The following is a 23,593-nucleotide window of genomic DNA, read 5'->3' on the forward strand; positions in this document are numbered from 1 at the left end:
ACTTTCTTATCTCTTTTTTAAAAATCTGTTGTGTGCTAAAAACCAATCACATGTTTTTAAACATGTAACATAGCTTTTGTAGGAGGAAAAATAAAAATTCACATGCTCTCACAAATTCATTAAGCACTAAATACCTCTCAACTTCTGCTTTAGTTAGAATAACATCTAAAGCTCGTCATGAACATATACTGTGTAGTTTCTGAAAGAAGTGTTGTAGTTAAATTAAGTGCTGGCAGATAGATTTGCCATCATTAAACTGTTGTTTTACAGTGTGCCTAATGTAATTTGCAACATTCTGCATTGTAAAAATATTACTGCCTTGTGCTGTATGGAATAAAAGCTTCACAACAGAATATTGCTGGTTGCCATTACACTGACATTATACTCAGTCATGCCGGCCTTACGAACAAAACTGTAACAATGTTCTTGGGCGCACGAACAATAAAGGTTGAAACACAAAATAAAAACGATAAGCAAGATATTTGTATTCAATCAGTAAATGTATACAGTAATTCACTATCAAAGGAACAGTAAGTAAGCATCTGAATAAAATATCCTCCTCATTTCGTCTTCCTTACAAGCTTCATCTCTCTAACTGAAATCAGTGCTCTAAAACAGAAAAACATGCCTAAACATGCTCATATTTAGGCATGATATTGTCGCAATTGCTTATTGTCAGCAGATTTCCAGACAACTGATAAGAAGTGGGCTAAACAATAAGAGCAGCTGGTGATGGGCTAACATTATGCCAGCTAATGTTATGCTAGTGTCCTAAAAATCGCACCTTCCCTCTGATAAACGGTTTGATTGCATTCTCACATTGTGTTAGAGCTTTGGGGGTTTTGTTTGCCAATTTCCAAGTCCAACAGTGTTAGATCCACTTCAAAGAACATTTTAGTAGCATCAACTAACAGCAGCTAACATGGGTTAACAGCAGCTAACATGGGCTAACGGCAGCTAATATGGTCTAACAGAAGCTAATATGGGCTTACAGCAGTGCTCACTAATAGAAAAGTTCATAATACCATCAGCAACTCACCTCAGTATTGCTGTCATTGGACAGAATTGACAATATTCACAAATAATAATGCATTACTTTAAAAATATCCAGTCTTTTTAAACTGCAGTGTATGTGTTTTACCAAATCCCTTCTGTACCAGCGTTTGTCTATCATTCCCGACATACAGACTGGCTGTCAAAGTGACAAACTAATAAACTCAAAATTTATAACTTTACTTTGTCCTGCGTAAGCCATTCCACTTAGTCTAAGTTTGCAAAAACATTAACTAAACATATAGAAATCATCCATAAATGAAGAATAATGTAATAACAGGCAAGAAGTTAAGAAAACTACAGTGTCCCTAGTCTTGCCTTTGTGAAAGCAGAAGTTTATGACTGTTAGTTTGTTCTGATCCAGGGTGATTAGTCACACTGATGAGTTTCTCTCAGATTATGTGAGAACAAACCCTCCTTTGTTTTTGTTTGATCCACTTAGTGTGAGGAAAGTTATGGATTTAATTGCTGAAATGAGACCAGCAGGCGAGATGAGATCTGTTTATTCTGGCAAGGTGTTTTCCAGCTGTTGACAGTAATGCTTCTAAGGTTCTCTTGTTTGCAAAAAACCCCCTCAAAAAAAACAAAACCATGATGTCATCATATAGCTAAAAAAATAAATAAATCAAAAGCAGCAAATGAATAAAGGATGTAAGGTGCTGATTCCTTAAAGTCTTTCATCCTTTCTGAATACAATAATTAGGCGGAATTTTGGATAATAAGCTTTTGTGTTCTCTTGTTGAAAGGCTGATACCGCTCTCATGCCAGTCTTGCAGCTCATTTAGCTTACTTAGCATAATGACTGAAAAAAATAGCCTAGCTACATCCAAAAATAACAAACTCCCAACATGTTATGAATCATCTTGTTGGAACCGTACTAAAACTTAGCTTTAAAAAAGACAACTTGGCCTTTTCTGCTGTCCTGTGTTTAAACTTTACCAATACTACTTGGTGGAGAAAAGACACTGGCTGCCTGACAACCACATGTTTATGTCAAGATTTCAGGAAGTTACATGAGATGTGGAGTGTTGTATAGTAAGCTCTAAAGGTGCTGGTACACAAACTTGCTCTCTTTGGACAAAACCAGGCTTAGTCTTTCCTCCATTTTCCTGTGGATATCGTTTATATTTAACCATAGACTGTATATGAAAGATGGATGTAGCCTGAAAAGTGAAGCATGTTCTCTTATTCTGTCGAACTGCCAGCAGTTGCTTGAATTTTCCACTTGCACAAAGAAATCGGTCTATAGAAGTATAATGAAAACCTGCTGAATTGGATCTTTCCCCTATGTAAATACTATATGAGTTTAAAGTCTTATTCAATACAACATAATGCTTATTGAAAGTTACAGCACAATTTTGAGTCACAATGTGGGATAAAGCAGAGTTTGCTATGAGCATGCAGTCCACTCTGGTTTCAAGACAGCTGGAGGACAGCAACGGGCACATTCAGTTCAACAGCACTTTACTAATCAGCTGTGGCTATGTCCATCATTTATGTACAGTCTTTGTATTTCGCATACAGGCGAGAGAATGTTATTGAGCTTCTTATCTGGTGTTTTCCCCCTGAAATCAAACAAAATAAACTGAAGAAAAACCTTCACGTGATCATTAAAACTTCACAATAAACAGTAAACAGATGTTTTTATATGCCATTAGCCTAAATTAACATTCAAACATTTACCAACAAGATGTTGCACACACTGAGTTTATGCATCTTTTTTGTCTTCTTTTTATTCTTTTCCTCAGATGAGCAGCAAACGCTCCAGCAGTTTCCGACGAGCCATCGCCAATGGCCGCCGCACACTGCAACGGGAGATCCTTCTGGACGAGACGGGGTTGGGTCTTTATAAACGTTTCGTCCGTTATGTGGCCTACGAGATCCTGCCCTGCGAAACTGACCGGCGCTGGTATTTCCACCAAAACCGCCTGTGTCCCCCGCCCGTCTTCATCGCCATCGTCACCATCGTCCAGGTTAGTGGGAAACATTATCAGCTGGTTTCAGAGTGTTATAAAGTGATGGAGGTTATTCTCCTGATTCATCCACAGTGATCTGGGCATTCCTGGAGCTTTTGGCCCCCAGCATTTTATTTAAGATCCATAAAGTCAGCATCCAATCCCTTAAATATGACTTCACACTGTTCTGTTAGCTCAGTTGTTCGCCTTAGACTGCCTGAAAAGATTTTCTGCCTTTGATCACACACTTTTACTGTGAGCTTGATATGAGCTGGTAACCCATTTGGGAGTCGGAGGCTTAGTGGGTGCATTTAATGTCATTCCTCCAAGCAGAGTCCTTGAGCCAGCCTGCGTGTAGGATTTTTTTCTTTTTTTCTTTCAAACACTGGTCTTGGAACTTGGAAACCAGGTCAGTAAGCACCCTGGCCACCACCACAGTGGCTTTAATTGACCTATTATGTTAATTTTGAAAAAAGAAAAGCACCAGCACAAACGCCCTCCGAGACTACAGCCGAATGGTTGCAGATTAAGAGGCGGAAATAACCTACAGCTTCTTAACAAAACTTCATCATTTTCCCTGAAATCATCTTAATTCTTTGGGAAAGAAAGCTAAGTGCTCTTATAATGCCTCCAAATGGCACTGAATGGTCTGTAATGACAATGAGAATGTGATAATAACAGTTTGCATTCATTTTAATTCACAGAAACAATGAGTCATTATTTTATGAAAAGAAATTAATGGAATTGAACCAGATGTGCCATTTTTTTTCTTCTGTGGGCAGTAATTGTCTGCAAGACTCTAATGAGCATCAGCTGAAGAATACAAAGAAGAAGAGAACCTCATGCGGCGTTCATAAAGCACAATGGGTTTTGTTTTGCGGGGCACTTTTCACCTTCTGTACAAGCACTCTGCAGAGAGTGCGTGTACTCGGCACAGATTGACAGTTTGGTGTCATCTTTGTTGCAGATTATTGTCTTCATGTGCTACGGCATCATGCTAAACAAGTGGGTCCTGCAGACCTATCAGCCTGACTTCATGAAGAGCCCCCTGGTCTACCACCCCGGCCACCGTGCACAAGTGTGGCGTTTCTTCAGCTACATGTTCATGCACGTCGGGTAAGCTCTTGACTCCTGCGGTACTGGTTTAGAGAAAATTCAGGTTACCTGCAGCTGATGGCACACGAAGGCCAATGCTGGCAGTTTTAATCTTACTTTCATTGTGTGCTCTGTCCTCAGTTTGGAGCAGCTGGGATTCAACGCTTTATTACAGCTGATGATCGGCGTTCCCTTAGAGATGGTCCATGGCATCCTACGAATAAGTCTGCTTTACATGGCAGGAGTGCTGGCCGGTGAGTTTTTCATTAAGTGTTTTATTGTAAGTAAAGCAAGGAGCATTATTCAGGTTTCTTACATGGTGTCATACACAAATTGCTTGAGAAGCCATATTGGATGAACTATTCACTATCGAAGGTCTACGTTCTTGCCTTTCACTCAGTTCTCATGATTTATATCATTTATTCTTAATGTTTAGGAGGTTTATCACTTGCTCACATCCCGATGATTAAACATCCCTTGATTATTGTAATTCATTATTCCTCTGCCTCAGCAAATCTTCCCTGGATCACTTACTAATGGTCCAGAATGTGGTTCGAAGGTCACCGGGTCCTCTAAAACGTCCCATGTGACACAGATTCTGTCTTTCTTTCACTGGCTTCATATAAAGTTCACGGTACAATCACTTGCAGAGCCCTTCGTCGTCAATATGCCTCCATTTATGAGTGAGCTACTACAATCAAGCGAAACATCTGAATCTTTGAGCTGATCAACGCTTGTTGTCTATACCTAAATCCAAGTTAAACTCACTTCCACTGCACCTTAGATCTGTGGATTTAAGACCCACCTGTGCAGGTTTGCCTTTATTTTGTTTTATCCCTTTATAACATTTCAATTGTTGTATCTTATTCTATAATGTAAAGCATTTTGTGACTTTTGTTCTTGAAAATCACCACGTAAAAATAAACTTTGATTATATTTTTGTTACGTACATTTTTGACATCCACAGAAAAACAGTTTTGCTTAACAATTGCAAGCATTAAAAATAAAACAAAACAAAAAAAATAACAAGACTACTGCTAAATGTGGTGACATAATGGCTTTTTTAAAATTAATGATGAAATGGCACATCTAATTTTTCATGTTTAATGTTTATCTCCAAATGGTCATAAATGCCTTCTTATGTTTAGAGACACATCAAATTGTGCGTTTAGGCTGGTTTATACACTCCGTGTGTGTGAGTATGTGTGAGTGTGTGTGGTTTAGGATTTCTAAGCAAATGGCGAGACGAGTGGAGATGATTTGGAGAGCGATACGGACCGTGCTTCCCTTAAAACAATAACATAAACAGAAGAAGGCTGTTTCTTCTCCGCTCTGCTCTTTATTCATGTGTTTCTGCCGGTCTGCAGCACATCGTTCTGACCTACTTTGTTTATTCTTTTATTACTGTTTGTACAGTCGACGCCTCAGAAAAGCTTTGGGTTTTTTGTTATTTTGTGTGGTTTCGTTGGTGGTTTATCATTTATCAAGTTAAATATGTTATATTTCTCTTCATGTTTGCTGTATAAAATACCCACAACTATCCGCTCCCATCTACTCCCAGCGAGTCAGACTGAATTTTTTTAGCTTCTTGTCCTCGAGCTGACATGTGCGGCTGTCCGATTTGATACTTCTGATAAATTTGACCCGGCCTGGCCCTTCTGGGGAAGAAAAAAAAGTGCAGAATATAAATACAAAATATGCCAAAGTGAACGCAGCAGAGTGACTCACATCGCCCAGAGGTCGAGCTGCAGCGCTCAAGTCTTTGTTGACGGGGAACCTCATTAACTTTCATCGAGCCGGTTCGGAGATTGGAAATTTTAAATCCACACTGATTGTGAAAAGTGGATTCACTTTCTGAGTAAAGCATTTGCATTAACAGCATTGCATTTGCGAAACCTCATATCAACACTGCTGCATTAAATTCCTGTTTCACTCAGCTTCACTTCAAAAGTTTTTATCATTGGGTTTCATAAGACTTGCTAACAATTATTTAATTACTGTTGAGAGGAGAAGTCTAATTCATACTGAGCTAATCATCTATTATTTTCAGTAACCTGTTTTTTTTTCTTAGGCTCCTCTTTCTGCGTGACTACAAATTAAAACGCTCCATTTCTTGCCTTTCCTGGCAGCTCTCTGCACACAGTAAGATGGAGTTAAAGCTTCTCAAAAAGATCCCGGTACTCTGCAGAAAAAAGTCCAAAAAAAACCAACCCCATTCCTCCACGCGCTTGCATGCACGCACACTCTTAACACTCATGAATTATTGTAGCTTTGATTTATTTTAGCAATGATGACAGAGAGAGAGAGCAAGCAAGCGTGGGACTTAGAGGAGGAAATATGGGAGAGTAATGCAGGGTCTCTCTCTGGAGAATTAGCCTAAGTGCAGTTTGAAATGCTGTTTGGAGATTTAAGCTGCAGCCTGAATCCAAAGGGAGGATAAAGCAGCAGGCGAGGTGACATCCGTACCTCCAGAGCACGGAGTCAGAAATGCTTTGAATTTGTGTATAACATATTGAAATCAGAGATGTGCCTCTGTTGAATTAACTCTAAAGGTCAACAGTTTACGATCAGGAATCTATAAATATGTTTGTATCTTTATATCTGCAGAAGGAGTGGCTCCTTTTCCACCATGAAGAAGAGTTCGCTATGTCCAAAACAGACTAGCCTAACATTGCTCTATACCACTGATTCACCTACCTGTTTGTAAGGACGGGAGAAGGTGAGGTCATCTGTAGATGGCAGTAAATCTTACACACATTTATCTTAAATTTTATTGCATTTACCCAAAGACATGTAATCATGATCATCATCAGTGCTGCTCAGGTGACAGAGCGAGATGTCACACTATGTCAGCTACCCGGCCAGTTTTGTGTGTGAGGGTGTGTCTGTGGGTGAACTGTCAAATCATTTTGACTGTTTCTATAAGGAGAGGATTTGCCATTAATCATTTAGCTAATGGGTTAATTTGGGATCAGCGTTTTGGACTAAAGAGTAAAAGCAAAGTTAGAAATTGGGAGCTGCACAACCCCAATTCCATAAAAGTTGGGTCCATCCACAGATAGCTGCTACTTAGTTCTAAGTAACAGAGGTAACACAGCAATAAAGCAGAACTTTACTCAGTAAAACTAGAGCACAAACGTCTTGGATCTGGTTTGTACCACTCAGCAGGTCATATCATAACTCAGATTTTTTTTTTTAACTAAACGTGGTGAGGATCCACACACATGTTCATGTTCATTTCACAGATATGCAAAATATGCATGGGCCTTGATGTGTGCAAACTTTAGTTTAAATGCTGTCTCCCTCCCACAGTTCTTTATTACCTGAACTTGTTAGAAGTTACCCTGTGCTAGATTGCGCTGTGAAACTCTTGATTTTTTCTTTCTTCCTTTGCATATTTCTTGCCCATGGCTATCTCATGTTTATATTCATGCAGTCGTATTCTAGCTTATGAGTTCAATCATGTTGCTTGTTGTTTTTTGTAAGGCAGCAGAAATTTGAGTTTATAGTTACACTGAATGGATGCATTTATGGAGCAAAGTGCTGCAGGTATTGTGCCTTCATGTTCGCCTTAATACACTACATGAATTTCTGCACTGCAGGGCTCGCTCTCAAAGCCAAAAAGAAATGTCTGCTTCCTGTTGGGATTTTTTCTTGGATGCCTTTAAATGTTGGGAAAAAATACCGATGCTTCTTCTCTCCAGTTATCTTAAAAATGAGGTCACAAAGATTTTGGTTTGGGCTGCTGATGCGTATATGCAGACAGTATATAAATCTTTGATGTGGGCCCGTTCGCGACTATGTTGTGTTGGTACTAAATTACAGTAAAAAAATTAGGCACTGTCGTTAGATATGTGCTTACAAAAGTATCGGTTCTCTAATGATGTTTCCACAGTGCTGTTCAGACCCCGGTACCTGTCCTTGCTCATTTTGCATCCTCTCAGTAATTCTTTATGGTTCTGCTGCACAAAGACTGGATGAAGAGCTCCACTTGGGTTTCATGTGGAGAAATTTGAATAATGTCAGTCAGAATTTCAGACTATGTTGGCGAGATGAATGTAGAATCTCATGCCGTGTTCCAACTTTTCAGTCTGTCTCCACATTAAAGAGAAGCAGCAGGGAGTCCTTTTTTTTCCATCTACTTTCTTTTTTTTCTCCACTCTCTCTTTTGCTTCTCCTTCCCTCGGGCTGATAGCTCACTTGTGGTGATCAGGACATCAACAGGTGCCAGAACACCATGTTTTTCCTCGTAGCGCGGTGTGAGCCTCAGGGTGTCTGCCGCCTGTAACACCTACCGTTCGAGACGGTCCAAATCTTCCAGCAGCCTCTCATACGAGCGAGACGGGCTGCTGGAGGTATGTCCCGCTCAACCTACATATCAGTGTGATGATGAGGTTGTAGTGTTGACATTCTGTGCTGTTTTTTTTTTAACCTCCTTGCCTTTTGCTGCAGTTTATTCTGCAAATAGCTGGGGTACAAGATTTACTTTGGAAAGTAAAGCGAATTTGTTGTAATAGCAATACAGACTCGAAACTTCACATTATGTCGTAAAGAAAAGGTTATGAGAGGAACAAGATTAAACCACTTATTCAGAGAAAGCCAAGGCGTTAGTGCACATCCTGTAAAATGCATTCTCTTTTCTGTTTGCTGTTGCAAGAAATACATTTTGCTTGTTTTTTAAGAAAGATGTTTCACTCAGCTTTGTTCCAGTTTTATTTTCGTGTGCGCTGAAGTATTGAGCAGAAAAAAACACCACGTATAATTGGTTTGCTATGTTTATTCTCAGATGGGCTTTGATAACGAATGCTGTATAAACACAATAAAACTGAAAGAAAATTGATCTGGAAATAAAACAAAGGCAATACAACGATACTTAAAGTGACTTGCAGAAGGTGCAATTTTATACACAAAGACTTCAGTGATATGCTGCTCTGTGCACACATGAATAACACACACAGGCAGCTGAGGCTCAGGTGTTGTGGATTAATATCAGGGTTGGCAGTTCGATCTGGTCCCCCCATTGCCAGAGACCCCTTTGTAAAGATACTGATCCCAAAGCAGGAGGTGAGCGCCTTGTATGGCATCACCACTGGTGTGCTGAAATACGCCTATGGGTACTGCCAAGTTGGAACAGCACTGCGTAGGAGCAGACCATTTACCTTATTGCATAATGGACCCCAAGAAATCTGGGATCAAGCATTTTCTGAAGTTCTACAGAAGCCTTGTTGTATGATAAGTGAGTCTGACACATCTGAGCTAGCATCACGAGGACCTGCTGTAATCCTACTACCAAAGTAATTGTTAGAATCAACATCTTGATAGTTAGCATTATACCATCTGATTGGCGGCAGCAGTCCAGTGAGGCTACATCCATGAGACGGCAAGTAATTTTTGGTTTTATTGAATGTAATATAATTCAAAAAGCTTCAGATAGGAGGTTGCTGCTAAGTTGCTTCCACTGGGGGAGAAGATGATACATATATAATCTGCTTAGAGTAGAATTTGCCCGGTCTGACAGCCGACTCCTGACTCACCGAATATTTATAACACAATTTATAAACAAATGAATTAAACGGTAAAGGTGACAGGCCGCACGCCATTATTTACTACGACAAAATCAGAAGACGCACACATCCATCATACACAAAACTGATGCAATTTGTCTTTCCAAACGAGGTCTGACAAACGGGTGCTCAACTCTCCCTCCTCATTATTATCTCATGCAGAGCACCGACTGGACTTTGGAGGTTTGTTCCTGAGCTACCAGACAGAGCTGCTGTTTTGGTCACACTTTACTTTGCAAATCCCAAGAAGACGTCTTCACACTACTTTAGACACTAAACACTACTTTTTTATTATATTTTGGCCAACTAAAAGTCCCACACCTAAACCTATTCAATTAGATGGTAAAGACAATGAGAGATCGTTATTTTCACAGTACATTTCTGTTGAATGTTTAGACATATTGGTCATCTTTTGACGTAAAGGTACTAGTAAGTAATTTCTTTAGGTTATGTAATAGGAAAAGAAATGTTGCACTCATATATATACAGCGATGTCTTCTCATAAACTTAGAATTAACCTGTTAAAAATACATAGGAGTGGGCATCACGTTGCCCCGTGAGTACACTGGTCGAGATGGACATTGCAATTCCATAATTGCCTCTTGAGATTGACCATGTGGTCTTTCTTTATAAGCTACTTTTCATTTAAAGATCATTCAAACTGAATATGACCATTTAACATTTGTACATCTATATTTTTGTCATGTCTTTCTGATTATGTTTTTGCCCTTCCCCACCACTGCTCTCTTTCCTGCACATGCTTATTCCCAATTATGTAACAGGTAGTTATTGTCAGCAGATTAGACATTACCCCCACCCCCCAATGTTAGCTCCACTTTAAAGACCATTTGATTAACGTCGCCTAACAGCAGCTAAGAGAGTCTAACAGCAGCACTTACAGAAAGGTTCAGCATAACTGTATCGCTGCCATTGACCATAAGTGAGCTTCACTGACTCAAAAGCTCCTTTATCAAAGTTACAGCCACCCTAGTTGGCATTATGCACTTGAATTCGGAGGGATATGATTTTAGAAAGTTTAAGTAAATATTTGAATGTAAAATGCTTGAGTGTTTGCAAAATAGTAGCTCCATATTTAGCAGCAGTATATGAGAGAGAACAGGAACCTTTGAATTTGCTGGCCAGACCATGAGAAAAAGGTCCATGCTCACCCCACTTATTGAGAGACGTGTGGCCTGATGGGAAATGGTAATGGAAATGTGATAAATGGCTGCATGTTAGTATAACCTCATTGTTGCAAGCTAGTTAATGTTGTCATTACTTAAAAAGCATCTCACCAGGTTACATGTAATGTTTAATCCTTCAGCAGTTGATTAATGTAGCTCTGAAATTGGGCAGGACTGCAGGAGTGTCAGATTTCTTCCGCAGCCATGAGACGCGCTCTATTGTCGGCCCTAATTTAGTCTAATGATTGTTTCTGCGTTCGCTCAAGGTAATAAAAGCCCGTTCCGTCTCCAAATGACTGAAGGTCTTCTGACTTTTTTTTCCACCTGTTATAGTACTGTGTTCACATTCACAATCTGATTGATGCTTTATGAAAGCATGCTGCACATATTAAGGCAGGGTAAATTGATTATATCTGCTGCCAGTGAATACAGGGCCTTGGTGCATGGCCAAGAGTGGCTTTGTCTATCATCTACTTTGCTGATGTTTGATGTTTAGCTCAGGCACACAAGCTAAGAGTTATGGATGCCTCCCAAGGCCTAATATTGTATTTCGGGGTTAAAATTAAATAAGGATATTTAATTTTGTCATTGAAAATATTCTTACAGTCAAAACTAGAGCTTTATTACTTCAACATTTCCAGCGTATTTGTTTCAGCTCGTTCTTCATCTCTGATAAATATGCGGTACTACGCCACAAGCAATTTGACTGTATTTTACTTTACTATTTAAAAATAATATAATTCGAGAGTGTAAGGATAATTTAAGCTTATTTGCTAGCGTTTCCTGAGTGTTTAGTTTATCTTTTTTCAGATGGCTTTTAGTTAAACTGCAAATGAAACTCACTGTTTGTATATTCCAGCGCAGATGTCCAAGAAGCAATGACATGAAATGTTATTTTAAACAGATTATGGATCCTACTTCCTTTGGGGTTTGACATGCAGGGTTACACATCGAATGCAGCACTCAAATGTATGTAAAAGATGGATTCACTCAGTCGATGGACTTCAGTACAGACAAACCGACTGTGGGATTCAGGGTTAAAATAGTAAATAGCTGCCACGCCGACGTCACACTGCATCAGCAGCATCTGCAGCCGAGCACGTTTAATGAGCAGGGGGAGCAGATAAAAAGACAAGATGGGCCGGGACAGGAGAGAGGAAGCATTACAGAGCAAAGGGCCGAATTAATCACCCTTATTGCCGGAGGGATGTGACTCGTTGTCTGACTCTGGCTCTGGCTCTGACTCACTGGTGTAGAGATATTTAACAGCATCACTGATTTGCCTCTCTGAGAAGTTGTGTTACTGTGACAATGCATTGTTGTAGTGTGTGTAGTTTGCAAGGTGAGATTTCTGTCTTTATAGTCAACCTTGGCAGAGCTGCAGTGTGTGTGTGTGTGTGTACAGTGGTGCGAATGAAGAGCCTGGTCCTACGTTTCTGATATACTCCCCCCGCTGCTGCTGAGACTGAGGAAGCAGGGTGACCTTGGAGCTGTGCAGAGACCGCCAGTGTGATTATGGTAATTCCCAGTCCCTGAATTCCACCCCATAGTGAACTCTTCCTAGGTGACACCAAGCTCACTTCCTCCAGCCCCACTGATAAAAACGTGAAGGGTGGTGAATATTTTTACTGTAACACAGCCTCAATTAGTTTAGCCCATTTGTATGGAGCGAGCTGCCTGTGTTCATAGCTGTCCGTGTGCATCTCCTTTGTGAAAGCAGCATTTGTCAGGCAGAGGCACAGAGGACGCCGTTTCTCCGCTCGCTCTGTATTCCCTTTACTTCAGTGGTTAGTTTCAAGGTTTTTCCGATGAAGCAGCACATCACGCTCCCTGTAGCCATCACTGTGGTGTAATATCCTTGAGCACTGGAAGTCATTTTATGCTTTTTTTTTTCTCTTTTCTGTTTTTTTTTTTTTGCTCTGGGATGTTGGAAGAATTTAAGTAATTTCCCACCAAGGTCAGCTATTGTGATCTTTATTTGAAAAGTAGATTTGATTTATAATTGAGCAAGCAGCGAGTTTTTTTTTCCAGCTATTCTTATAGTCAGAGCATTTGTTTGTTCACTCTGTTCATTTCTGAACATTGTGCATCTGTTTCTTCCATTTCAGGCATTCTCATATGCCCACACACTCTCCCAGATCAGATTTAATTGTACTTTACCCTGACTGTTGGTGCACTGCTGTGCTGAGCTGTTTCCTCTCAGCAGCTCTGAGGACGTTTCAAGTGGATGCTATTGATTTTTCTCGATGCCCCCTGGTCTCATATATTATCGTGTATATTTTTTCCCCATGTGTAAATTTTGGACAGGGTAGAGAAATGCAAATTCTCTGAGGAAACCGTGGTGCGAGTGCTTTCACACTGACCCTGTTATCTCACGGTGAGGCTGATGAATCGTTTCTGTTCCTGCAGGCCTGAGCCGCGCTGGATTCTGGCTTTTGTACATTTTGACAGGAGCCATCCCGATTTATGTTCTGTTTTAACTTTGGATCTGTGTTTCTGTTACTGAAGTTGTTCCTCTAAAGATCTGCTTTGACTAGCGTGCAGGAGCGCAGGTGTGTAGTGTTTTGTCACTTTGAGGAAACTGACAGCGTGGCTGCTCCGCCACAGCTTGACACTGCAGATAAGTAAAAAAATAAAAAAAAAGCTTTGCAGACTCCGTCTCTACGTGCACATCATCTTAGGGTTTTCATCCTTTCACGCCCACGTTTCACCAGGGCACGCAAAGATGGATGAAGATGTTAGATTGGATGAGGACTGATTGCAAGCCACGCTGCTCGACTTCAAGGAGCGTATCGGCGGCATAGGTGATATTTCCCTTATCTCTTTTTTGTGTGGATGACACAGAAGTGTCCATCTCCTTCCCCGGGTGGAAAATATCTTTAATGGAGCTCCACCAGCCTGACAGCACTATTATAGTTGAAATGAGGCTCAGAAATGGTCGCAGCTATGGCAGATGGCATTTGAAGCTATGAGCTTTTCAGACTGTAAAGTAGACAAAAGGCCGTGTGACATACAGCCTGCCTCTAGCTTAGTCACCCAGACATTTACTTATTTTTTGTCCAGCCACTATCAAACTCTGTGCTCATGTATCAGACCTATAGAAAGACGTCTTACAATCAAACTGAATCAGATATTATGTCCTGTGCATTATGGATAAAGCTAATGCATAGTTAATCAGTTGAGCTGTTACTACAGATCCATTTCACAACTATTTATGTAATTTATACTTTGTTGTAATCTCTGTTAAAGTCTTTTCATTAATGAGGATGTTTGCTTTTGTTTTTTATGCTGAAAGCATTTTTACTTATCAAATGCCTTTATAGAGTTCATGCTTAATTAGTATTTTTATATATTTTTAAAGTGCATATTGGGCTGTTGGCTATAGAATTGAGCATTGATGTATATGCTGATGTACTGGTCAATATTTTCTCACCAGTAATAGATGAAGTGATCAGTTCATTCTAAAATGATTACAAAGTAATTTCTTTTTCGGCCCTTACACAGATCAGTATGACTATGAAGTTACAACCTCTCTCAGGTTTTACAGTTTTTATATATCAGCACCGGTATAATGTTAGGCAACGATAGGAAAATGAATTAAATATGAGTAAAACGCGCATGCGCAGTGCCTTTGTTTTCATACGCACATGGCCGATTGTTGAGTGAAACAGATGAACCAGAATTGGTTTGTAAAAATGGTGCAACTTCAGTGATGTGGAACTGGTTTGGTGTTTGTCCGTCAGATACACGACAAAGCACATTTTTTTGCAGAACATGCAAGCGGCCGTTGTTATTGTCGTATTTGTCGGACTAAGATGCTCTTAAATCTGGGAGTAATCTGGGTCCTAAACTCCGTATGCTTCAGGTCAAACGAACACTGCAGCATCACTGGGAGTTAAAAACTGTCTAAATTCTTTCATCTTTAATGAAACGATCAGCATTGCTGCTTAACCAGGTGAAACTATGAAGTTTAACTTCCAGGCATCCATGAAAACAAAATTTATTACATTTAACGGAGTTAGAAGTTAGCAGGAAGCTAGCGGAAGTTAGCTCGCTAGTTTCGCTAGTTACCTAAGCATGATATAGCATGTTCTGACAGAGATTTCTGGAAAAATTCAAACGTACAGCTCTGCTATCACGTCCAACATAAATTAAGACAGGAAACTAAACAGCAGTGACGTTTGTAGGGTTACTGAAGTTGGGCTAGCTGGTATATAATGATGTGATACGTGATCGCTAGTGACACAGCTATGTTAGCATAACATAAACAGTGAAGCTGGAGGACGAACACTAACACTTTTCCACTTATAAAAGTTAACGTTAAAGTTCCTGATAGTTAGAGACAAATGCAATCGCATGGCAGGATGCTGTAAACGGACCAAACTTCAGTCAGGAGAACAACTGAGATAATCCATCCACAATACGAGGTTAGTCATTAATATACTGCAACAAAATCAGAATAGAGCAGAATTCATTCATTAATAAATCAATGGTACAGAAGTGGAGGAAGCAAGAAGAATGAGTTTAATAAAATTTGATTCTGACTGCTTTGTTTCGCTTAATGTGCCTTATAATCCCGTGCACCTTATGGTCCGAAAAATATGTACTGCACACTGCAGTTTAATGTTGCAAAGCACCTCTTTTTAACTTCAGTGGATATTACACATGGTTATGCTCAGGATATGTCAGCCCATTTCTACTGGAAATGCCTTTTGGTTAAACTTTCAGCAAGGAATTTGCATTTGCACTGTTACATTTTTATAAAGCTTTAATGTACATAAAAACCAGCTTCTTGTTTAAGTGAAAATAAATGGAAGGTTGTCTTTTTGCACTAGTAATGTTGTGGAGTTGTATTTTGTCTCGCATCAATTATATCGTCGGTTATATCGTTATCGCAAATTTTCAAATATATATCGTGATAAATATTTTTGGCCATATCGCCCTGCTCTATTTTCAAGCATGAACTGCCTTTTTAAGGTCATGCCACAGCATCTCAATCAGATTCAGGTCACGACATTGACTAGGCCACTCAAAAGTCTTTATTTTATATTTCTTAGGGCATTCAGACGTGGACTTGCTGCTGTGTTTTGGATCATTGTCCTGCTGCAGAACCCAAGTGACCTTCAGCTGGAGGTCACAAACAGATAGGCTGATATTCTCCTTCAGGATGGTTTGATAGACAGAATTCATGGTTGCGTTCACCACAGCACGTCTTCCAGGTCCTGAGGCAGCAAACAGCCCCAGGCCATCACAGTACATGACATTCCTGTGTTAGTTTTAGGTCAGATGTAATGGGACTCAAACCTTAAAAAAGGTTTAACTTGTTGTCTCATCAGTCCACAGAATATTTTCCCAGATGTCTTGGGGATCATCAAGATGTGTTTTGGCATATGTGAGAAGAGCCTTTGTGTTCCTTTTGGGCAGCATAGGTTTTGTCCTTGATCTCTCTATGGATGCCATTTTTGCTCAGTCTCTTTCTTATTGTTGAGTTGTGAACTCTGACCTTAACTGATGTAAAGGAGGCCTGAAATTCTTTAGATGTTGTTCTCTGGTCTTTTGTGACCTCCTGGATGAGTTGTCAATGTACTCTTGGAGTAATTTTGGTCGGCCAGCCACTCGTGGGAAGGTTAACCACTGTTCCAAGTTTCTTCCATTTGGGTATAATGGTGGTCTCACTGTGGTTTACTGGAGTCCCAAAGCCTTAGAAATGGCATTGTAACTCTTTCCAGGCTGATAGATGTCAGTGACTTTGTTTCTTAGGTGTTTTCTGTAGATGGTGACATGTTGTATTGCTTTTTGAGCTCTTTTAGCCTGCTTCGCTTTGACAGACAGCTTATATTTAAGTGATTTCAACAGGTCTGCCAGTAATCAGACCTGGGTGTGTTTAGTGATTACAGTAATTGTGGTTGAGCACAGTTCACGATTTAACAAAAGGGGCAATTACTTTTTCACACAGGACCAGGTAGGTTTGGATAACTGTTCTCCCTTAATCAATGAAATCATCATTTAAAAAACTGCATTTTGTATTTACTCAGGTTATCTTTGTCCAATATTAACATCTGTTTGATGATCTGAAACATAAGTGTGACAAATATCCAAAACAGTAGGGAAACAGCAAGGGGACAAACATTTTTTGACACTACTGTATCATGATTCAGTAGCCTGTAGAAGCACCTTTAGCAGCACTAACTTGAGCACTATTTATTTTCTGCATGATTTCTTATCAGTCTCTCGCATCATTTTGAAGGCATTTTGGCCCGCTGTTCTTTGCATCATTGCTTCAGTTCATTGATGTTTGCAGGCATTTGTTTATGCACAGCTCTCTTAAAGTCCTGCCAGAGAATTTTGACTGCGGCATATCCATTTGGCCATTGATTCATTGATCATTGAGCCCAGTTTTAGCCTCACATTTGACACTAGAATACTTTGGTATACAGAGAAGTTCATGATTGACTCAATGAATATAAGGTGCCTATGGCTGAAAAGAAGCCCAGATCATAACTCCTCTACCACCGTGCCTGACATTTGGAATGAGGAGTTTGGGCCAATGTGCTGTTTCTCACCAACTGTGGATCTGTGCATTATGACCAAATAGCTCCACTTTGGTCTCATCTGCCCAAAGGAAACAGCTCTGGAATTTGTTTAGATGCAGCTTTGCAAACCTGAGCAATGCTGCCATGTTCTTTTTAGACAAAAGCTGAACATTGCAACGTCTGACCTTTGAATGAATTTGCTAAGATTTCCACTCCTCGGAAGACTGGCAACTGTCTTGAATGGTTTCCACTTGTAAATAATCTGTCTCACTCTAGAATGATGGGCTTCAAATTGTTCGCCAATGGCCTTGTAACCCTTCCAAGACTACTGGGCAGCAACAGTTACTTCTCTGAAATCACTGTCTTTCATCCTTGGCATTGTGTTAACACAAACCTGAATGCTCCAAAGCAGCAAACTGCCAAACATGCTGCTTTTATAGAAGTGCTCACACTTGCTGATTATCAGTTAAGCTGATGCTTAACTGTTGTTTAATAAATAATGATGTTATAATATGTCACGTGTTGTTGGTCATGTGATGTTATATTAAACCCATTTTAAGACCTGCAGAGATTAGAATTTATGTACTTTCTTTTTACTATACCAGTAACTTGAGCAGAGTTTGAACATTATTATTTGAGGCCTATTAATTACAGACATGACATTTTTGGCAGTTTTATTCTTTCACATGAGTTCATTCAGTATGGTGTGAAATAACGTCATCCTAAAAGATCTAACACCATCACCATATGTGCAGCTTTGTCTATGTATGTTGGTGTTTTTTGTTTAGAATTGCATTCATATTTACACGATAAATTTTTTTAAACCCAAAGAAACAAAAGAATCCACGCAAATTTCACAGTGCGCTCCTATGTATTTGTTACTTAATCCGATTCCTATTAAAACAGCAGGTACAAGCAGCGGCATCGTGATTAGCTTGTTTAACAGGAACTCTTCTAAATGGACAGCAGAAAATTTAAATGGCAGCACACTGAGGTAGAACCTGCAGATCTGATTGCATGATTGCAGCCTGACTGTGTCACCATTCCTCATGCACTCATTCTTTCCATCAATCTACCCCTCTTCTTATTTGTGCTTAGTAAATAAATCTGATCTGGCATTTCTTCAGTTTATTAGCCAACACAGGCAGCCCTGTGATGCAGAGATGCTGACTACAGCACATCTCTGTGCAGAGCCACAAGATTTAATGCATACAGGATGTCTGAGGTGACTGTGTACACATACAGCAAACCTAAAAGCTAACAGTCTAACAGTATCAGTGAGGAGGTGTTTTCCTGCCCGATAGTTTAAGTGGAAGCTTCTTTCCATTTTAAGTAATTGAACCTTTTTATCAAGTTAACCGTTTCTCTCAAATTCTTTAATGTCTCACAGTGAAATGTATTGAAAATATATTTCAGGTCGTCTTTCTTTTGAACTTAAACTGGCAGATTGGAACAGCGAATAGAAACAGATTTCTCTGTGCTCTTTACTGACTCAACCACCTGAATAAATAAACACTCATTATCCTTTAATTGTCCTCTCCTGAGTAATTTATTGGCTGACCAACCTAGAAATGCATCTCAATCCATATTAATGTTTTCAGCCGTACTTTACATTCCTGAATGGAATCTTTAATGCGGCATCTGCTTTTCTTTTTTTTTCTTTTTGTTTTGTTTTATTTTTTTAATCTGCAGTAGTCAATATTTTTGTATTACCAATGACTCAGATGACCAACCTTAAAGTGACAGTTGTGACACATACTGAAACACCCACAGATAAATCGCCAAACTCTGCGCTTCTCCTCGGTGCTTTAGAGTCTTTTAGCTCATTATTTTGGTCCCATGGCCTGAAGCTTTGCTGGTCTGGTCCACTCTCATCAATACAGTTTCCAGTGGAAAAATTGCTAAGGCCTGACTGTAATGTACCTGACCCAACAGCTATAACACCCAGAGTGATTATCCGGTAAACATGGAGCTTAAAGCAGTTGAAAAACCAGATATTTCCCTCAAGAGTTGATGAAATCCAAACAAAGATGAAAAAAAAATACAATACTGGACATTTGTTGGGTTTTTGGAACATCGAGTCTTTAGTATTTACTGGATGAATAGTTACAGTTATGTGAAAAAGAGAGTGCACCTCATAATTCAGGAGTTTGTAGAACCACCTTTAGCAACAACTTGAGGAAACTGTTTTCTGCATCACTTTGTCAGTCTCTCACATTGATGTGGAGGAATTTTGACCCACTCTTCTTTACAATGTGCTGATGTGCTGTGTTTGCTTTTCACTAGTTGTGCTGAAACTAAACACAACATATCAGGTATTTTGAGTTCATCGAAGTTCCACCACATCATTTCAGTCAGGTTAAGATCTAGACTTTGACTGGATCATTGCAACCCTCTGATTTCTTTCTTTTTCAGTCATTCTGTTGTAGTTTTGCTGCTATGCTTGAGATCATTGTCCTGTTGCATCTCCAATCTCAGGATCGCATTTGACTCTGGAATACTTTGGCATACAGAGGAGTTCATGCTCAAGTCAATGAATCCAAGGAAAAACGAACCCAAATCATCACCCCTCCACCACCGTGCTTGTCAGATTATATGCTGTGTTTGTGCTGATATGCTATGATGGATGTTCTTCCGGGAGTCTTGTGGTTTGTTCAGATGCAACTTTGCAAAACCCTTTCTAAACACGCCTGACTTCTTTTTTGAATTGTACTTTTACAAACTTTAACATTTCACATGCTAAATAACACATGTAGAGTCTTGAAAGATTTTTGCAGTTTCTCTGAGCATTGCACTGAGTTTACTGGGACATCCACTCCTGGCAAAATTGTAGTATTAAAGCTGCAGACCAGCAAACTGCCAAAGCGTTTGATTTATAGAGGTGCTCATACTTACTGATGATCAGTTATTCAAATGTTTATGATTAGGATTACCTTTGTACAACCCTCTGAATTACCCTCTTAATTTCTGTTGAAACAGTAAGGGTGCATTTGGGTATTAACAGGAGTGTATAAAGTCCGTTCTTTTTCACAGGACTGTAAAATGCTTCTACTATCAGCTGCCCAGGCGAGCATAGGTTGTATATGCTAATCATCTTGTTCCACTTCATAGGTGATGAAAAAAAATCAGTTAAAGCAGACTATCTGAAAAAAAACCAGTCAGAAACTCGTTTTTTTTTTTCAGAAAGCGTTTGCTAAATTTATCGTGCTGTTCCCTCTTGAACCCTCACTATCATAGTTTTAACCCAAACTATCTACAACCATTAACCTGCCTTTTAAACATCCATTTAATAAAATGTTCTCCTTAAGTGCATTAGCTATGAAATAAATAGTTGAAGTAGCTACGGTTGATAGTTGGCCACATAGCTGCAGACACTGAAGAGCCTCGTGTCATGTTTCTCCGTATTTTTCAAGGTTAGAACATTTACTGTACTCGGGCACAGCCTGTATTTTACTGGCTACACAGCAGCTCAGCCTCAGGCACTGTCAAACTCTGGCCTGCGATCACCTTACCACCACTTGTCCCATAGAGACTGGAAATCCCAATTTGACCCATTGCTTAAGGGCAGCCTGGAGTATCCATGTGTGGTTTGACAGAGAGGCTCAGTTCTGTGAGCAGCATTGACTTTACTGCAGCAGACAGAGTATAGCCCCGAGTGTGTAGTTGACCTATACACTCTATAAAATGCATCATTTTTACTGTCTACATTGCAGTTGACTTGAGGATGTTGCAAGCTCACAAAAAGATTTGAGGATGTTGATGATGATGACGGCGCCAATAAATATCATGTGCTTGAGATGGAAAGTGTCGGCTCACTGCTGAAGTAATCGCACTCCTCACGTCTCAGCTCCTGCTGAGTGCGAGAATCCTAAATCTTAAATCCCCTGAGGCAGAAGAGCCCACATGATGCGCTTGTTCAGTATTCATACTGTATTCAGAAGCCTCTCACCAAAGTCAGGTGAGCAGGAGGAGATAGCAGTTCGTATCCTCCCTGTGGGGCTCCGCTCTTCCTCCAAGCCGGAGGTCCCAGGTTGTTTCCTCTTCCTCACCTGCAAATGGTGGTGTCACATCCCTGAATGTCTCCTCAAATGAGGTGATCTGTACTGGAGTCAGCAAGTCAGCAAACCTCTCTGCTCATAAAGCTGTTCCCAGCTGTATTTTGACATTCATTTTGGATCCTTTGAGGTCACATATATTAGGCTTTACTGATAGTAATGAACCCACTGAGAATACCCTCTCTGCAGTCCCTACAACTATGAGGAGATGTAACTTATTACTTTTAACTTTTGGGTTTTACTGCATGCAAATCATAAAAGCGCTGACGCTAACCGGCCTGATATCAGCCTAGCAGTAAACTGCAACCAGTCATATTTGGCTAAAGTAACTAAGCACTTAGATGTTAAAGGGCCAATAGTTCCCTTTAAGAGAGAGTGAACATTGTACTTTACATTTGTTAGGTGACAGAAATATGACCCAAATCCATATTTTCTGTTGGATATGTAAACAATATTTTCTATAAGGTAAAGTGATTTCTCAAAAGCAATGCAACTGAAAGTTGAGCAACCACTTTAAGACATTAGAAAATACATAATATAACACTGTCACAGATTTAACACTGTCTGTGAAGCTGGATTTAAGAAAAGAGTGTTTAGACTTCAACTTTTTGGAGCATATGTAGTGCCATCTTGTGCAAGTACATGATGGTTTGTTTGGTTGCCCAATAATCATACGTTAGTTCAATTTAGCTAACTAGTAACAGTATATCAGTAGTTGGAAAATAGCCAAACTGAAACTAAAGAACAGTCTAAAGAGCATGTGCACTATCCACGTAATCTCCCTCTTAAGTAGCAAGTGGTTCTTCATCGCTAACTAGCTGCACTGAAAGGAAGATTCCACTAGCTACCTGCAATGCTAAGGTTTGTAGCAAGCAGTTTATAAATGACAACTATGTGGAGGAAAAGGTCTTTGAGTAAGGTGCACTGATACCAACAATCTGAATACTAATTCTGGCTGCTGCATATTTGATTTTTCCTGTATTAAAGTCGGTTGAACAGAGCGTGTCAACCAGATTGCTAGCAAAGAATTAGCTGAGGATGAGCAGTAAGCTTGACAGGTGCACAAGATCTGACCAGCACTATTTCATTTCTGTTTAATTTTGAAGTTTTCTTTTTAATTCAGTTTAGTTTGAGTTGATTTTCTGACTTTTCCTCTGTGTTAGTTTTAGTTAACGATTTTAACCCACTCTATAGTCGACATTGGGTACAAATGTGTTTAAAAAAAAAAAAAAAAAAAAAAACAACATTTCCTCAGAATTCCTTAAAAAATGGGATGGATAATGGAGCAACTGGAAAATATAATGCTTCCAGCTATAATTGCAGGCAGGCATGGAAATGGATTAGAAACGGTTAACTAAACTGAAATTCAAAGGCCAATAAAAGACTATATTTAACAACAATTGCATTAGCATAACTAAAATCCCAGATGATATCTCTCATATCAATATATCACCCGGCTCTAATGCATGGAAGTAATAAATTAACTGCAGGAAAGTCCCAGAAGAAGCGGAAAAGGGGAACTCAGAAGTTGATGCTGCTGAAGTTGCTCCAAATCAATTTTTTTTCTTTACTTTGAAGAGATCAGAGACCACATACTGTATGCTACACTGTGTAATTGCAATTTGGTGGAGCTACAAAAAATGGGCCACTGTGAATCTTCTCAAATCTTTTTCTGAAGCACCAGCCTTCATATGCACCATAAATCCACATGAAATAGCCCATAGGTGTCAGAGCGAAGAGAGATGAATGGCTCAGGAACACATTCTGATTACCATCTGTCTTTCCACGATCATCACCAGCACCGCGGGCTGACAAGTCGTTCTTTAAGACCGTGTTTACTCTGTGCGGTCCCAGTGTGCGTGCATACACACACATACAGAATGTGAATCTTCCAACATGCATTATAGATCTGAGATCACAACTCCAGCAAATCCCAGCTGTGATTAAAAAGAAGCTGTGTTGTTTTATCAGCCCTCTCCGCTTCCCTTATCAGCTCATTTGCATAATTAACAGGGGCTAACGTCGTCCTCGCGAGCAAACCGCCACAGTGATTTCTCCAGCCTGGAATTCTGTCCTACTTCATAGCGTTACAGCAATCCTTTTTTCTCACAACAATTACATGGTTATACCTTTTAAACACCGTAACACTGTAAA

The 23,593-nt window shown here is 39.7% G+C and overlaps 1 protein-coding gene across 3 annotated transcripts in view; it reads left to right on the forward strand.

Moving 5' to 3' along the window:
• rhbdl1 (rhomboid, veinlet-like 1 (Drosophila)) overlaps positions 1–23,593 on the forward strand; it is a 52,887-nt gene that overhangs the window by 19,103 nt on the left and 10,191 nt on the right. For all 3 annotated transcript variants that reach the window (XM_005721570.1, XM_005721568.1, XM_005721567.2), the window contains exons 3-5: positions 2,802–3,026; positions 3,976–4,124; positions 4,245–4,357. In XM_005721570.1, the coding sequence (XP_005721627.1) occupies positions 2,802–3,026; positions 3,976–4,124; positions 4,245–4,357 (487 nt within the window). The remainder of the gene's footprint in view (positions 1–2,801; positions 3,027–3,975; positions 4,125–4,244; positions 4,358–23,593) is intronic.

Source organism: Pundamilia nyererei, unplaced genomic scaffold (genome assembly GCF_000239375.1).
Source record: "Pundamilia nyererei isolate P.nyererei 1_Seehausen unplaced genomic scaffold, PunNye1.0 scaffold00005, whole genome shotgun sequence".
NCBI lineage: Eukaryota > Metazoa > Chordata > Actinopteri > Cichliformes > Cichlidae > Pundamilia > Pundamilia nyererei.